The following is an 18,532-nucleotide window of genomic DNA, read 5'->3' as shown; positions in this document are numbered from 1 at the left end:
GGTAAAACCTAAGTTAAAACAAACGATTTTGATTTTGAAAACCTTTTAATTCTTTAAAAAATAAAATAAGAATTAATCTAATGACTAAAGGAAAAAGGAAATGAAACCTTAACTGATTTACGCTGAAAATCAAAACGAAAGGGAAGTTTCATTCACAGGAATTCTCTTACGCTAGACTCGTGACCCACTTGGCCTGCGTGGACTGCTGGAGACTTGCAGACGGAGGAGATTTCAACGGTTTCACGCAGGTAGACAGCAAAAATTTGTAGAAGTTTGCCGGACGGCTAAAATTTGGAGAACTGGATGCACGAATGTTCAAACCACAACCCGTATGGAACACGAATGTACACGTTTCACTGATCAAAGCCACCCCGGAAAATGCTGCAGATGCGTTCGAATCACATAATGTCTAATCCCGCCTTTTAAACCATGGGAAGCTGGCGATCCGAGAATACGGGAAAGAAAAGCCACGCAGAAGAAGAGAAAACTGCGCTAAAATCTTTGGAACGGTTATGGATAAGAGAAACTTCATCGCCTGTTAGTTCTGCGTCTAGGTTTCGTGATTATAGACACAGCTAGCGTAGTTTCCAAGTACTTGTTTTGAATCATCAGTCCTTACGCTGAATTAGAACGCAGATATGCGGGCGCGTGGATTCTTACTGGAGCGACGGGAAAGGGTATACATTGCAGGATCGAGGGACGGAGCACGCTGAGGGGTATACACCAGAACGCGCCCACGCGGATTTTGCTTGAATGATTTTTGCGTTTAATGGAGGTCCATGGAAGTTCTGGCAGCGGCAGCCTCACGCAAGTTTGCAAGAGATTCAACGGGTAGAGGGCAGCGTAATGCAGATAAAAAAAATCGAATTTATTTGCAGAAAACAAGCAACAGCAAGTAGATTGCCCAAAAACCAATGAAAATCTCCACGAAAATTATATCTAAATTTCTCTGCTCCGAAGCAACCTGTAACGTGCAAAAGAAAAGAAAAACCCTAATATATGCATAAAACAAAATTTGAAACCCCAGATGAACTGAGCAATTTACAACTTTTGGCTCTTAAACAGCCAGATCTATCAGTAATCGATAGTAATATTGTCAGAATTTAATTTAAATGTAAAATTTTTCAGAAAACCCTGCATGCATTCATAAAAAATATTTCGAATGATAAGCCCGGAATCAAGAACTGCCTGGGCTCTTTCAGAAAAACACAATTCGGGAGTTGGCTGGTTCTGCCGAGAACTTCCCTAACGCCCGATAATCTGAAAAAAGGATTTCCTGCACAACTTAAAATCAATCATCAACATAGAAGGAGAAAACAATAGTGAAACCCCGATATCAACCATCAACATAGAAGGAGAAAACAATAGTGAAACCCCGATCAAATGGAGATACTTGCCAATATATTTCAGAATCTAAACTATCATTCAAACCTCAAAGATCATACAAGATCCCTGTGCCTAGATCAATCTTCATTAATCTATCATTAATGGCTGAAAATAAAATTATTCAGAACAAATAAAACAATCTTACAGCATTTTCAAAAGAGTAACACCAGCAAGATTTTTAACCCCAAAGTCTTCTTTATTGCACAAAAAATGAACTACAAGAGAGCTTCTTCAGCACAAGACTCACAGATTCTATATCTCAAATGACACCTAGCACCCTATTTAAAGGAAAAGATCCCAACAGCTAGTTCAAGTGATCCATGTCAAAATGATCTCGATCGTCGATGAGGATCAAGATATCTTTTAATCTCATCCGTCGAATTTTTAATGTATTAAAAAATTGAAATTCTGCTTTTATTTACTCAAAATATTATTATTTTATTATTTTTTAGGTTTTTTTACTTTATTTATTTATTTTTATTTTATTTATTATTTATTTAATTTATTTTTAAATGGATCCTTGAACTTAGCTTTTGGGAAAATTACCTAGGACCTAGGACTTAGGACTTATGAGGGGATTAAAACATTTCTTAACCCTCAAGACACTTTACATCATGACTTTTACAACTTTACATCCCAAGGGAGAAAACCCATTTGACATAGACCCTCATAAATCACCCAGTTCTGCGACACAACTATAATCAAAGGTAAACAGGGGAACACACAGAAGGACTATTCCAAGGTGAAGTGTTGGAATTGTCAAAAGATGGGACACTATGCAGTTGTGTGTCCGGAGAAGAAGAAGAAGAAGGGGAAGAACCAGGACGTGGCAACTTCAGCAGAGATTGAGGACTTTGCAGGTCGTTTTGACCGGGAGTTTGCGTTCTCTACGTGTGAGTCCTCTAGTGCAGGATCACCTGCCACACAGGTTCAGAGGGAGCATGCTTTTCCCTCGATTAGCGGAGCATCTTCAGGTATTTGGTATGTGGACAGTGGGGCTTCACGTCATATGACAGGAGTCCGTGAGTACTTCTCAGAGCTTTCAGAGAGTGGCACTGATATTGAGGTAGTACTCGGTGATGACAGAGTTGTTAGAGCAGTCGGGGTGGCGACAGTGACATTTCAGAGGGAGTCCAAACCTCCCTTGAAGGTGTCAGAGGTTCTTTATGTGCCAGGGATGAGGAAGAACCTCATATCCGTCTCAGCTTTGGAGGACAGAGGATATGAGGTACTGTTCAGGGGAGGACAGGTGTTGATGTATCCCAGGGGCACTCCAGCTGATTCAGCTAGAGTGATAGGTGTACGCCATGCAAAGGTGTACAAGTTTGCATTCCAACCCCTTTTGGCATTGAGCAGTAGTACCGACAGCAGAGCTAGCAGTTCTGAGCTGTGTGAGATTTGGCACCGCAGGATGGGACATATGTATCATGGAGCCTTGAGGACATTGCGGGAGATCACTACAGGTGTGCCAGATTTCAGTACTGATCACTTTGATACTTGCAGAGGTTGTGCGATGGGCAAGTTTGCCAAATCCCCTTTTCCCAGCAGTGACAGCAGAGCGACGGGGATACTTGATTTGATTCATTCCGATGTGAGCGGTCGGATGTCTCATGTTTCCTTGAGTGGATATGAGTACTATGTGTTATTCATTGATGATCACTCCAGGAGGACCTGGATTTATTTTTTGAAGACCAAGAGTGAGGTCTTCAAGCGGTTTCAGGAGTTCAGAGCTCTTGTGGAGACTCAGACAGGTCGAAAGATCAAGTCCTTGAGGTCGGACAATGGAGGAGAGTACACCCTTGGAGAGTTTGTTGACTATTGTGCGGAGGCAGGCATTAGGAGGGAGTTCACTGTTCCTTACAACCCCCAGCAGAACGGGGTTGCAGAGAGGAAGAACAGATCCATCATAGGGGCTGCCAAAGCCATGTTACATGATCAGGGGTTGCCATTGTTCTTGTGGGCAGAGGCCTGCAACACAGCTGTTTACTTGTAGAACAGGAGTCCGCATCGTGCTTTGGGGCACATGACTCCGGAGGAGGCTTTCTCTGGGAAGAAGCCTGATATTGGTCATCTTCATATCTTTGGATGCATTACATACTCCTATATACCTAAGGAGAAGAGGACCAAACTAGAGCCCACCGCAGAGAAGGGTATCTTTGTGGGCTACGGTGAGACCTCAAAGGCCTTTCGGATTTACATTCCTGCACAGAGGAGAGTTGTTGTCAGACGGGATGTGAAGTTCGAGGAGGACAGGGCCTTTAGGAGGTCACGGGAGTTAGAGTATCTGGATCAGCCAGACCCTCAGCAGCAGTTGAGTCAGTCGCAGGGATCCAGTGGGCAGGGATCAGGAGGATCCGGAGGTACATCTATGAGGATGTCAGGTCCATCAGTGAGCAGTGGCTCGCCGAGCCAGAGGGGTGGTGCTCCGGGCAGCATGCAGAGCAGTTCACAGAGCAGTTCACTAGGGAGTCCACTGATGGACAGTTCACACGGTACCTCAGCTTCTACAGGTTCAGGTGCAGGCAGGAGGACAACAGACAGACAGTCAGGAGTTCAGGCTACTGATGATGATGATGAGGAGGAGTTTCATTCTCCAGTGGGAGAAGTGCGCTTAGGGAAGAGGAAGCCCAAGTGGCTTCAGGACACCTTGAGAGATGCCACATATGTTGCTGAGCTGAAGAGGCCGGTCAGAGAGAGTAGACCACCTGAGAGGTTTTGTAGCTATATGGCGATGGTTACCAGCATCCTTGACTTTGAGCCTTCTAGCTATGAGGAGGCAGCTAGCCAGCAGGTCTGGAGAGAGGCCATGCAGGAGGAGTATTCTTCTATCATGAAGAATGATGTTTGGGAGGTGGTGCCGAGGCCTGAGGGCAAATCCGTGGTTACTTCCAGATGGCTTTACAAGGTAAAGCATGCTGCAGATGGCAGCATTGAGAAATTCAAAGCGAGGTTTGTGGCTAGAGGGTTCTCCCAGGTAGAGGGAGTTGATTATGAGGAGACCTTCGCTCTCGTGGCTTGATATACTTCGATCCGCTCCATTATATCGATAGCAGCATAGATGGGTTGGAAGATCCACCAGATGGATGTGAAGACCACATTTCTCAATGGCTTCATACAGGAGGAGATGTACATTGAGCAGCCACAGGGCTTTGAGGTGCATGGGAAGGAGTCCCATGTGTGCAGACTGAAGAAGGCCCTTTATGGCCTGAAGCAAGCTCCCAGAGCTTGGTACTCCAGGATAGATACATACTTGCAGGGGATGGGTTTCACAAAGAGTGAGGCAGATCCGAACCTTTACTTTATTGTGATTGGTGAGGAGCCTCTCATTCTGGTGCTGTATGTGGATGACTTGATCATTACAGGTGCAGAGAGACTCATAGAGCACTGCAAGAGAGATCTTGCGGCGGAGTTTGAGATGAAGGACATCGGTCTGATGCATTACTTTTTGGGTTTGGAGGTGTGGCAGGAGGAGGGGCATTTCTTCCTGGGGCAGGGGAAGTATATTGTGAACATCCTTAGCAGATTCCACATGGAGGATTGTAGACCCATGTCGACACCGATGATCACCAACTGGAAGAAGCTTCATGCTTCGGATTCCGAGTTGGTGGATCCCACATTGTACAGGCAGCTGATTGGTTCCTTGATGTATTTGGTCAACACTAGACCAGATATCTGTTTTGTAGTCAACACGATGAGTCAGTTTATGTGTGAGCCTAGGAAGGTTCACTAGGTGGCTGCAAAACACATTTTGCGGTACTTGCAGGGGACAGTGGATTATGGTCTGGACTACAGGCAGGGAGATGGAGTGAGATTGGTAGGGTACACTGATTCTGATTGGGCAGGTTGTGCTTCTGATAGGAAGAGCACTTCAGGGTGTTGTTTTGGGTTGGGTTCAGCAGTAGTGTCATGGTTCAGCCGGAAGCAGCAGTCAGTAGCACTGAGTTCAGCGGAAGCAGAGTATATGGCAGCCAGTTTAGCTAGTTGTGAGGCTATCTGGCTTCGCAAGATGTTGTTTGGCTTATTTGGTCAGCCGTTGAGACCTTCAGTGATTTACTGTGATAATCAGAGTTGCATTAAACTCACGGAGAATCCAGTATTTCATGACAGGTCAAAGCATATCGGGATCAGATATCATTTCATCAGAGACTATGTTCAGAAGGGAGCTGTGAAGCTTGAGTATATTTCCACTGATGAGCAAGTTGCAGATATCCTTACCAAAGCCTTACCACGGGGCAAGCATGTCTACTTCAGAGACAAGATGGGTGTGGTGAGGAACACCTTCCTCGGTAAGAGGGAGTGTTGAAATTTGGTACCGGAGGACAGGTGGTTCCCTTAGGCCTTGATCTTTGGCCTAGGGAAAAGTGTCCAAAAGAATTTAATTTTTCTCCTAAAGTGACTTTATAATTTTATAAAGTTAAATCTAATTTAAAAGTGACTTTAAGTGATAAAGTTACTAAATCTAATTTTAAAGTAACTTTTATAAAGTAAATGAAAAATTAGAAAGGAAAAGTGACTTTGAAAATAAATGACTAAGTGGGTCTTTATTAAAGTGGGGTGAATAAAAAAATAGAAAGTGAGATTTAAATGAGCATTTAATCTCAGCCATTGATCTAAATCTATTTCAGCCGTTGGATTTAGAGATCACCCAAAAGTCACTTGGATCACCCAAAAGTCACTTGAGTTATATTAAAGGAGGAAAAGGAGGAAAAGGTCATTCATTCTTTCATGAGCAGATTGGGAGAAGGAGAGCAAGAGAGCAAGAGAGATTTCTGAGCAGGGAGGAGAAGGAGACAGCAGCTTGGCACACATTCCAAGGCAGCAGTTGAGCAGATTTGTACAGCTGATTCAGCACATAGTGAAAGACAGATTTTTGCACAAAAACCGAGGAGCAGTTTGCTGATTTTTCTGCACACAAAACGGAGGCCGTATAACATTTATTGCTGTCCTGTTTGCTGTAATTTCCAGATTGCTGTGAGGCACGGGAAAGGAGAGAAGTTGTAAATTTGCTTGCTGATTTTTTGCTGAATAATTCTCACTGTAAAAAGACAATTTTCAGAAATAAAGAAGAGCTCTCAAACTGGTTTTCCCCAAGAGTTGTAGGGGGTTTTTCCAGGGTCAAGTTGACCAAAAATATCAGTGTTTTAACGGCGGTTTTTGATCGTTGATTTTTAATTCTGCAATTTCCAGCATTCTGAAAAATTTCCAGAATTTGTGTTTTCAGCAATATTTATTTTTTTCAGTCTGTTAAATGTATGGTTATGGGAATGGGCATTTAAGTACATGGGAGAAATAAGGAGAAACTGAAAACCGGGGTGGGAAAACAGAGATTTTTACACCTGCAACATAGAAATACTAATTTTACTGCTGAAATGGTCCATTTTTTTGCAGTAAATTGATGTAACCTGCATTTTTCGAAAAAAAAAAACAATAATTTTTACTTGTTACCTATTTTTCAGTATGGGGCAAATCTCATATTACTTCTTGAACATGCAAAGGTTTTTACTATATTGAATAGATGCGTTTTGTGTTTATTTTGCTGGTTTCTAAGGCTTGGTGCTTCATTTATTATTTAGATATTGGATATCATCTTGTTTTAACATCAAGGACAATCACATTGCATTATTATAATGTAAAATTGGGGATTTTAAGACTATGATTTTCCTGTTTACATAATAGTCTTAAAGTTTTGTATTTATAATAAATGACGAATTGTTTGTAATATTCTTCATATCACATCTTCATCCCTACTTGATCAAGTTGATTTATTTCCTTCATACTTACTTTGGTGGATTGGTTGTTGACAAATTGATAGCATAATGTAAATGCTCGACATCACAATGTTGTTCTGTGATTGATGCATCAGATTGCAAATGCATCCTGAGTAATGAATTTCATTTGATTTTTCATTCTTGAAACTGCAGGTGTCAGTCTCTAATATCAGGAACTTTTGTATAATTGCTCATATTGACCACGGAAAATCAACTCTAGCAGATAAATTGTTAGAATTTACTGGCACGGTAGAGAAAAGGGAGATGAAAGAACAATTTCTTGATAACATGGATCTTGAAAGAGAGCGGGGAATCACAATCAAATTGCAGGTATGTCACCCTTTTGGATTAAACCATCTTGGCCCATGCAATTTTCATATCTTTCTTTTCTCTTCCCGTTTGTAATTCTCCAAGGATTAGTTAAGTAGTTTTGTGAAGATTATTTAGATGAGCATATTCCTATAGGCTTTCCCCATGGATGTTAAAGTTATGTCATTTTCCTGTATGGTCTAGTTATATGCACTCACTTTTGATTTTGAACTAGTGAGACTTGGGGCTCAATTGTAAGGCCACACTTTAGGTGGTCACATTCTCTTCATGGCATGGAAGGTCTGCACCAACATTTCAATGAAATCTCTCAAGGATGTTTAGAAATTATGAAAATAAATTGTGCTGGAAATGGTTTTCTGTTGATTCTTGAATGTTTTATCAGTTATTCATCTCATAAATCAGGTAAGCATTCAAAGAATAAAACCTGCAGGCACTGAAACTGAAAACTTAGTTTCCCCTTATCAAACCTTCAGATCTGTATATACTGAAACTTCTGTAAGATAAATTCAGATATACAAACACAACATTCTGTGAGAGCTCAAAACAGTAGACAAAAATGTCAAATCTACATACATCTGGAATCAGGAACTTAGGACAGCAAGCTAGAGGCATTAGATAAGGTCTCATATACATCACACATCAATCTGAAATATTCTGGATTACAAGGGCATGCTCTGATGGTGATTGCCTAATCTGTTTATTACTTAGAAGATAAAGTATCACAGTAGCTTGGCATCACACAAACTTGTACACCAATTCACAGGCAAAACTCTCACTAACAACTGTAATAAATCATAAATGCGCCCAACTATCTTTTTTACAGGCCAGCAGAAAAGGCTGTTGCAAACAGGGTAAACATAGCCAAGTGGTGCACCCCATATGTAAGAGTACTCCTACATTTAATACACTATTTACAGATGAAATCCATCATCAATTAGTGTGCCCTCATAGCTGTCATGGCTGTTGTCATGACCCTCAAGGAGGTGCCCTACCTGCTGTCATAACTTGTTATGAATAAAAATTATATAAAAAAAAATAATGTAAATAATAATAATCATAATTAATGATTAACTAACTAGTAGTTAGTATTGAAGAGACATGTTCTAAGGACATGTCCATTAGTGAAGGGTTACCTGCCTAGGGTATATAAGCAGACCCTCATTTTCATTTGTAATCATCTCATATCTCATCAATTTTTATATAATATTTAATATACAATTACTATCCTATTATGGATGTTTACGTCTTCCAAGTCTTTTGAAAATTACTCCGCTGCGTATACAAACCTTGTTCGTTACTTTGGTATCAGAGCATTATTCTGAGTATACGAACTTTGTTCGTTATATTGATATCAGAGCCACGTTGGCAGATCTCGGCCTTTGGCCCTCAACTTGTCATTGCAACTATATTGATATCAGACCCTTGGCCACTTTAATATATATTTAGTTATGAATTTTTAATTCATAACATCGCCTGTCCCTTAAAAATGCTTTGTGCTTAAAGCATAGGTAACATTGGGTGTTGCTGAAGGAAATGCTCTGTCTCCCATGATGAGTCTTCCTCTAGTAGTTTCTTCCATTTGATGAGGTATTCCTTAATAGTCTTGAACCGTAATACCTTCTCTCTAGTAGCGAGTATACCTTTAGTTTCTAAGATGAATGATTCTCCCTTCTTCATCAGTCTCAGGTATCTCTATATGAGCTATTTGATTTTCCTCCAGTACTTTTTGAGACTTGATACATGGAATGTGTTGTAGATTCAACAGTTGTCTGGTAGCCTCAGTCCATAAGCCACACTACTTATTTTTTTGATTATTTGGTATGGGCCATGATATTTAGGTGATAGCTTACTTTTCCCTTGTTGTTTTAATGGCAATTGCTTATAAGGTTGAAGCCTAACAAAGACCCAATCTCCTTCCTCGAACTCTCTTTCAGTGCGATGCTGGTCGGCTTGTTTCATTCTATTACGTGCCACTGTTAGATTTTCTTTTAGCAAGTTAATAATTCTTTGGTTTTCTTCTAAGTGGTCTTTTACTGCTTGTACTTTAGAATCGAGTAGTGCAAAATCCTTCCACTTGGGTGGTTCATAGCCATAAAGGGCTTGGAAAGGCGTCATCTTAGCTGAAGTATGATAGGTGGTATTATACCACCATTCTGCTAGGTGTAGCCACTGGGTCCATTTGTTTTGTTTGTCGGTGATGAAACAACGAAGATATGTTTCCAAACATTTATTTACGACTTCAGTTTGACCATCTATCGAGGGTGATAGGCCGAACTCACGTTGAGAGATATTCCTGCTTGTTGGCATAAATCCTTCCAAAAATTTCCTTTAAATTTTGCATCTCTATCACTGACAATGACCTTGGGAAATCCATGTAGTTTGTAAATGTTTTTACAGAACACATCCACAATTTTCTTAGTTGTGTCGGTTTTTTTGATTGCCATGAAATGGGCATATTTAGTGAGTTTGTCGACTATGACAAATATCTTGTCCTTACCCTCAGACAGATGCTTCAATGAAGTCCATCGAAATTTCCTCCCATTTTTGATTTGGAATATGTAATGGGTGTAGTAAACTAGGGGTTGGGATATTTTCACTCTTATTCCTCTGACAAACATCACATTTTGCAACATATTTTTGGACTTCCTTACTCATACCCTTCCAATAGAATGATTGACGAATGTTGTAGTAAGTTTTGAAGAATTCGACATGCCCAATTGCAGGAGAATTGTGAGATTCCCTTAGAATTTTTATTCTAAATTTGGATGTTGGGGTTAGGTAAATCCTACCTTTGTACCATAGTATGTCATTTTTCCATTCAAAATTGGCATATTGACTGATGTTTTCAATCATAGAACCGCAATCCGAATCCTTGGCATACTCGGCTCGTATTTCATCTAACCACTCAGGAACAACTACCAAGGTGGCACATATTGTGTTGTCTTCATCCTTACGTGAGAGTGCATCAACTACAACATTTTCTCTTCCCTTTTTGTGCAGTGTTTTTAGGTCAAACGCTGAAAGTTTCTCCATCCACTTTTGTTGTTCTGTTGACAATGTTTTCTGTTGAAGTAGAATTGAAGATTATTGTGATCAGTTCAGATTGAGAACTTACTTCCAAGCAGGTACTATCACCATTTCGTTAAAGCATGTATGATGGCAAGCATCTCCTTTTGGTAAGTTGATTTCAAGCCTTCTCGTTTGTTAAGTTTCCTGCTCTTGAATGCTATACTGTGGTTGTCTTGCATTAATACGGCTCCAATTCCGAACCCTGAAGCATCACATTCGACTACGAATGATTTGGAGAAGTCTGGAGTTGCCAGTAACGATGTGGTTGACATCACTTCTTTTAGATTCTCGAAGCATTCGTTTGCTTGGTTATTCCATTGAAAAGTGTTCTTTTTAACAAGTTGGTCAGGGGTGCCGTTAAATGTGCATAGTCTTTTATGAACCTTTTGTAATACCCAGTTAGAATTAGAAATCCTCTTAATTTTGATACGTTCTTGGGTTTGGGCCATTCTTTGATCGCTTTGATTTTGTTGGGGTCCACTTTGACTTCTTCCCTGGATAGATCGTGTCCTAGGTATTCAACCTCATTTTGCCCAAAGGTACATTTTGATAACTTGGCGTGTAAGGGTTCTAAATTCAGAAACTTAGAATTTACTTCGAACATTGCATACAATGAAATTTAAGAACAAAACTTATCAATTAACTGTAAATACATGTTTTCTTCTGAGTTTGATGTCGATCCCAGATTCCGGGTTATCCTCGCTCCAATTTTGCTCTAGTTACCAAATGATCGAAACCTCCCAGCCAAATTGGACACAAGCTATGTACCCAGCTCCAAAATACTTCCCAATTGGAGTAATTTGGTCCCCTGTGCCCAAAAGCTTCAAGAATAATCGAATCTCCAACTCTGATTCAGATCTCCCGTTCTCCTTCCAGTCTTTCTTTTCCAAAAAAAAACCCCTTCCCTCCTCTACGTGCTTGGGATAAGTACCTTTCCTAGGCGGTCACTGCCTTCTTCCACCACCCTCATCAAATTTTATTTGGTAGATATAAGCTTTACGTGTAAAGGGAGGTGAGGACATGTTTTAAACTTTAATAATTTTTATTTTTATTTTATAAAATTTAATTATAATAAAATAATCAATAGTTATATATATTTATATATCAATGAGAGACCTGATATGATGATACTTGGTGTCCACATGCTTTGTCTTTGAATGAAAAACTGGGTTCTTGGCAAGTTTGATGGCTGACTGGCTATCAATGAACAATGATGTAGCTTTTGCCTGAGAAATGCCCAAGTCCTGCAAAATTCGGCGCAACCAAACAATTTCACATGCTGCTTCCCATGCTGAAATGTACTCTGCTTCTGCTGAAGAAGTGGCCACTGTAGCTTGTTTTTTACAACTCCAAGATACTGCTGCTGACCCCATATTCATTAAATAACCTGATGTTGATGCTCGATCATCAATACTCCCAGCAAAGTCGGCATCAGAATAGCCACCAAGTACAAAATTTTTAGTCTTTGTGTAAAGAAGACCAAAATCTTTTGTTCCTTGGATATATCGAAGAACTCTTTTGGCTTCATTCCAGTGGCTGTCTCGTGGTTCCTGCATAAAACGTGAAAGAATACTGACTGCATAAGATAGATCAGGATGAGTATTTATCAAATAAATCAAGCTGCCAATCAACTGTCTGTAAGTTGTACTGTCCATCTTTTCCCCCCCTTCAAATTTTGAAAGTTTCAAGTTTTGCTCCATGGGGGTGAGAACGGGCTTGCAATCTTGCATGCCAAATTGCTGAAGAATCTCTGCGGCATACTTACTCTGAGAAATGAAAATTTGATGTGGACGTTGGAAGACTTCAACTCCAAGATAGTAGTGAAGTAATCCCAAATCTGTCATCTTAAAACCTGCATGTAACTCCTTTTTGACCTGTGCAATATGATCATCATGATTGCCAGTGATGATCAAATCATCGACATACATAACAAGAATTACCAGATATTTGCCCTGTTGTCGCACATACAAAGTATCATCAGATTCACTTCGTTGAAAACCAACTTTCTTAAGGTAATCATCCATCTTTGCATACCAGGCTCGGGGAGCTTGTTTTAACCCATATAAAGCCTTGATCAATTTGCAGACTTTATGTTCTTGTCCTTCCATTTCAAAACCTGGTGGTTGGGTCATATACACTTCCTCCTGTAAATCCTTGTTGAGAAAAGCACTTTTCACATCCATTTGATGAACTTTCCATCCTTTTTGAGCGGCCAATGCAAGTGTTAATCGGATGGTGTTCCATTTAGCTGTTGGAGCAAAAGTTTCTTCATAATCAATGCCTTCCTGCTGTGCAAAACCTTTTGCGACAAGTCGTGCTTTATACTTGTCAAGTTCACCCTTCTGATTATACTTAATTCTGTAAACCCATTTACAGCCTATGGGTTTAACATTTGCTGGACAATCAACAAGTTTCCAAGTGTTGTTATCAAGTACTGCTTGATATTTTTCAACCATAGCTTGTTGCCATTCTTTATGTTTTACTGCCTCTTTGTATGTGGAAGGTTCAGTAAAATCATTTGCTATCAAGGCAAAATTGCCTTCACTTCTATGTGCCCTTCTGGTGCCAGTTTTATTCTGTTCATCAGGCTTTACATCTTTCAAAAGTTGAACTGCCCATTTCGGAAGTTGGTGCTCACTTGTTTGTGCTTCTGTAAAGTCCCCATCATTGTAAAGAGGATTAATATAAACTGATGTTCATCGTTCAGGTGAAGAATGTGGAGAATCACTGTCAGAAGAACTGCTACTGCTTGGAGATGCGGATGAACTGCTAGAAGACCCAGATGAAGTTGTTGATGTAGATGGACTGGATGACTCATCTTCAGAGGAAGGAAAATCAAGTTCATACCAATTTGGTGAAGTTGGTTGACTTTGCATTTTTCCATTTCTTTTACTTCCCTTAGTTTCTAATTTGTGAAGAAGATTTTCAATTCCTTCAGCACTCTTACTCTCTGTTTCATCAAAAATGACATCCCTGCTCACAATGAATTTTCCATCGGTCAAAAGACGATATCCTTTCTTCTCATCAGAATAGCCTATCATTGTGCATTTTAAACTTCTTGAGTCAAGCTTAGTTCGTTTTTCTTTCGGAACTAAGGCATAACATACTGACCCAAAAACTCTAAGATGTTTAACTCGAGGTTTGAAACCAAACCAAGCTTCATAAGGTGTGATTCCGTCTAAAGAAGCAGTTGGAGATCTGTTTCTTAAGTAGACAGCTGTATGAATTGCTTCCGCCCAATATGTTGGACTTAACCTCTTGAAGGTTAACATGGATCTCACCATTCCTAACAAAGTGCGATTCATTCTTTCGACTACTCCATTTTGCTGTGGAGTGTAAACATTAGTGAGATGACGTCTTATGCCATTTTCATTGCAATAAGTTTTGAATTCATTTGAAGTGAATTCTCCCCCATTATCCGTCCTGAGAGTACCTATCTTTTCTTTGACTTCATTTTCAACAAGTTGGCGAAAAATTTTAAACTTATCAAATGCTTCTGACTTGTTCTTCAAGAAGTAAACCCAAGTCATTCTGCTGAAATCATCAATGAATAGTAAGAAATATTTGCAACCACCAAATGAAGTTTGTAGTGGACCACAAACTTCACTGTGAACTAGTTGTAGCCGCCTGTTTGCACACCATGAACTTGTTGGAAAACTTTCTCGATTTTGTTTGCCATAAATGCAAGCTTCACATTTTGCATTTTCCCTTTTGAATGTGGGAAGTCCTTTAACCATTCCTTGTTTCTGCAATTGAGAAAGACTCTCAAAATTCAAATGTCCATATCTTACATGCCATAGTCTGATAGGTGAAATACCTGTAGTCACTGCCCCTGGAAAATCAGAATGCCTTGGAATAACTGTCCCTTTCATCCGTAACAGTTTTCCATCTTCATAACCTGTCATAACTGTTTTCAAGTTCTGTTTCACTGAATTAATCTTCACTAAACCATCTTCCATAATCACCTGATGTCCTGCTTGTCGAATCGTGACTAAAGAGAGCAAATTTTTCTTGAAACTGGGTACATACCATACATTGGAAATCATTTTTTCTCCAATGTCAGGGAGAAAAACTTTTACTACTCCTTTTCCATAAGGAGTATGTTTTGTATCATCAGCAAGAAAAATTGAATTAAGTTGGCATTCTTGAAAATTCCAGAAAAAATCACGTCGACAAGTCATGTGCTGAGTTGCCCCGGAATCCAAGATCCAGGCATCTTCATAGTCACTTCTAATATGAGATGAAATTTGTGATGCTGGTGAGGAAGTAAAAACATATTCTGAGTTATCTTCATCTTGATCATTTGCAAATTGTGCTGAATGCTGCTGAAACTTGGGAATTTTATTAAGTGAAGTTCGACAATCTTCAGCATAATGGCCAACTTTGTTGCATCTTCAACACACAATTTGACCTAAGTATCTTCCTCTTCCTGAAGATTGTCCTCTGCCTTTGCTTTGACCTCTATTTTGAGATTGTCCTCTACCTTGACTATTATATCCTTGTCCTTGAAAATTGCCTCTTCCTTGGTTGTTTCCTCTACCTTGAAAATTATTTCTTCCTCCTCTGTTAAAATTGTTGCCTCTGCTTGGGCTTCGACCTCGATTATGTGCTGCTTGATTCTGATTCCATCTGCCTCTTCCTCGAGAACTATCTGCTGAAGACTTACTTGTGCTGGCTTCTGTGAGAAAAAAATCTTCACCAACTTTCTTCTTCTTCCCAAAATTTTTATCATGTTGACTTAACATTTCACAAAGTTCATCAAACTTTAGTTTTTCTAATTTCCCAGTTACTTGTAAAGTCTCTAAAAAATGTGTATAGGAAGAAGGAAGCCCAACAATTACAATTGTGACCATAAAGCTATCATCAATTGCGGGAAAACCAGCATTAATAATTTCCTGCTTAATATTCTTAAGTTTGGAGAGATATTCAAGAATATCACCATCTTCAGTTAATTTTTGTTGCAACAATTTTAACTGTAGATCAACCTTCTTTGATTCAGGCTGAGTATCAAAGAGCTCTTTAAAAGTTTTCAAGGCAGTCCATGCATCTGTGGCATTTTCTATATGAACATACATTTCATCATTCACAGACGATTTAATAAGAGCTAAGGCTTTAGCATTCTTGATTTCCCATTTTGCCAGTGCATCTGCATCTGTGGGTTTATTCGGCTTAACACCTCCATCACATATTCCTTGCCATAATTCATTGTAAATGAGTGTGCTTTCAATAAGACGATGTCACGTTTTATAAGATTTGGTGCCTTCAAGTTTGTCAGAATCAGAAAATAAGTTAATCAACTTAGACATTTTTAGCGTTGAAGAGACACACCAAGAAGCAGAACAGAAAGTACAAGATAGTCAGCACAACACACCACGCAAAAAACACGATCTATCGGGGCTTGGCCTTGACCCTCGAATAGTTGTCGAAACAGGAGAATATTGACTGAGCTTTGCACATGGCTCTAGTCAATTTCTCAAATTTTTACAGGGCAACTTTCAAAATTTGACTTTTTACAATGGTGCTTTTGCACAACCTGGTAAAAAAAAATTTACCCCCCCTCAAAGTAAAATTACTTTGAGTTACATTTATCTCCTTCGAAAAATTTCAAAAAAAACTCCTTATTGCTCCAAAAATTACAAATTTCTATTGCACCTTATTTCTCCACTAACAATAAATTCCCAAAATTACAAATCATTAGATCTCTCCAAAATACAATATGCATTAATATTACAAAAAAAATATTTATGATCCAAGCTGACAGGCTTCTTGTTGGCAAGTTGGCTCACGCTGGCTTCACTAATTGGCAAGCTGGAAACGCTGCTCCATCATCTTATCCTTCAATATTCGCTCTTTGTTGAGCACCTTGATGGCCACACCTTGTCCCGTCTCCACATTTTTAGTCGAACTTTGGCACTCTTCTTCTAGCCGTGGTTCGAAGCTCCACACAAGCTGCTTAGGAAGCTCATTCATCGTCCGTCGCTGTTGTTCAGGAATGCACATTGCATATATCCCACTTGCAATAAAAATGTGCATCTAATATTACAACAAACCTTATCATGAATATGGGAAGTCTTCTACATGGTTACGGCAAAAAGCTCACGAGCAAAGACATCCTCTGCAGTTGACTTAGAGCCAAAGCCGCTAGGTCCTGCAGCTCCAATCAAATATTTGATTGTGTCCCGCATCTTCTTTGATCAATTCAGTTAGGCGTGCTTGTGAATCGATCCTTTGCCCTAGCGGAGGATGGAAACCAAAGGCAGGATCAACAGCAAATCAGAACTCCTTCAAGACAAGTGAAGGCGGGACTGAGTAGATACTACATCAGGAGTCGTATTTATAGTAATTGAGTTCCAGAACAGTGATTTCTGCTCCCGGGGTCTCTCTTTGTATCCGGGCTTTGACATCCATGGCCAATTTTTCATTTCTGGCTGGAATTATAATCCGTGCTCCTCGTTTAGCCAACGCTCTCGCAGTCTCGGCACCAATATCAGAAGTATTAATGAAAAACAGAATATGATGGAAAGAGTCAAGAGGGAGCTGGAAGCTTTGACGTACAAACCATTGAAAGAATCTTATGATGCTCCTGTCAAAACATGCTTTGAGGTGCAGAGAAAGAAGCGAAAAATAATGGAACAGAAGGACAAGGATGTATCAAACCGGACATACATGCCTTATGAAATTGATACGACTTTTTATAAGAAAACATTGATATTCAAACTATCAGCGATGTATTTTTAATCAATCCGTCATTAATTTCTCCATAGCAATTATTCGATGATCAATCGGCTCTGCGTGACTAAGTGTGAAGGCTGAGCAGAAGCAAATTTTTTATAATAAAAAAAAATGAATTTTAGATTTTAAAAAATCTAAAATCAATGATAAAATTTATTTTCCTTTTAAACAAAACTGTACAATTTCCATACCAATGATTTGTTGGCCAACTGAATGGAGTTTTCCAGGACTTTGTTGAGTTGGAATCTCCTCAAATCCACTGCAGCATTACTGGAGCTCCGATACCACAATAATGGCAGAAGTGTCCTCAGACACGTAATTTTATTAATCAGAAAAAACAATTACATAATTGATTTGCAAGAGCTTACACCCGAACCACCAAACACTCTTGCAATGAGCTATTTATAAGCTCCATGTCCTAACTACCTCTAATTATGGATCACTTATTAAATAACAAGTGTCTATTTACAATAAATGCTATTCAAACCAACTAGCTAACTAATCTCCTATAATAGAGCCTAAGATACGACACATTTGGAGAGTCATATCTAGTTACAACAATATGCTAATTCTAAAAGTCTCCATTAAATACTTAAACATTTTAGAATAATAATATTAATTTAATATCTTAAATTAATAATTATTTTATTCTAATTTTATAACCTAAGATAAAATTTGTATTTTTGGATCATCTAACAATGTTTATTATTTTAATTTAGAAACTTTAACTTATAAATATATATTTATGTACCTATATATATTAACAATAATTACTTATAGCTTTAAAATCTATAATGATCAATATTTATTTTAGAAGGATCGGAATTGTAAATTTTATTTAACAACCTTATATGTACGAAGTATTTAATATGTATATTTTGAGTGTCGGATTTTAGGTAATATATCTTTTCTCAATAATTTAGGTATTTAGTCCCTTTTCATTCATTTAAACATTTTTCATAATTATTAAATAAGTATACTAGTGCAATGCATTCGATGTGTGAATATATAGCTATCATATGCATACATCGTATGCATACTAATACTCTTTTGCTTATAGATCGAAATGGGTCATTGCATGGTGTAAAATTGATTCTTATCTAATACGGACAACACTTCCTTGAGATGCTTGAGGTGCTCATTCCATGTCTTACTGTAAACGAGAATATCGTCAAAAGAGACTAACATAAACTTTCGCAAGTATGGGTGGAAAAGTTCATTCATGGTTGCTTGGAAGGTGGCTGGCG

At 39.0% G+C, this 18,532-nt stretch overlaps 1 protein-coding gene across 4 annotated transcripts in view; it reads left to right on the top strand.

The window, feature by feature from the left end:
- LOC149267621 (Small GTP-binding protein) overlaps positions 1–18,532 on the top strand; it is a 462,582-nt gene that overhangs the window by 37,407 nt on the left and 406,643 nt on the right. For all 4 annotated transcript variants that reach the window (XM_089433721.1, XM_089433718.1, XM_089433719.1 and 1 more), the window contains exon 2: positions 7,308–7,484. In XM_089433721.1, the coding sequence (XP_089289847.1) occupies positions 7,308–7,484 (177 nt within the window). The remainder of the gene's footprint in view (positions 1–7,307; positions 7,485–18,532) is intronic.

The sequence above is a fragment of the Pinus tabuliformis genome, chromosome 6 (genome assembly GCF_031772625.1).
Source record: "Pinus tabuliformis cultivar Carrire ecotype Pingquan chromosome 6, CPIR1, whole genome shotgun sequence".
Classification (NCBI taxonomy): domain Eukaryota; kingdom Viridiplantae; phylum Streptophyta; class Pinopsida; order Pinales; family Pinaceae; genus Pinus; species Pinus tabuliformis.
Note: the sequence above shows the minus strand (reverse complement) of the source record. Positions and strands in the feature narration are given on the sequence as shown.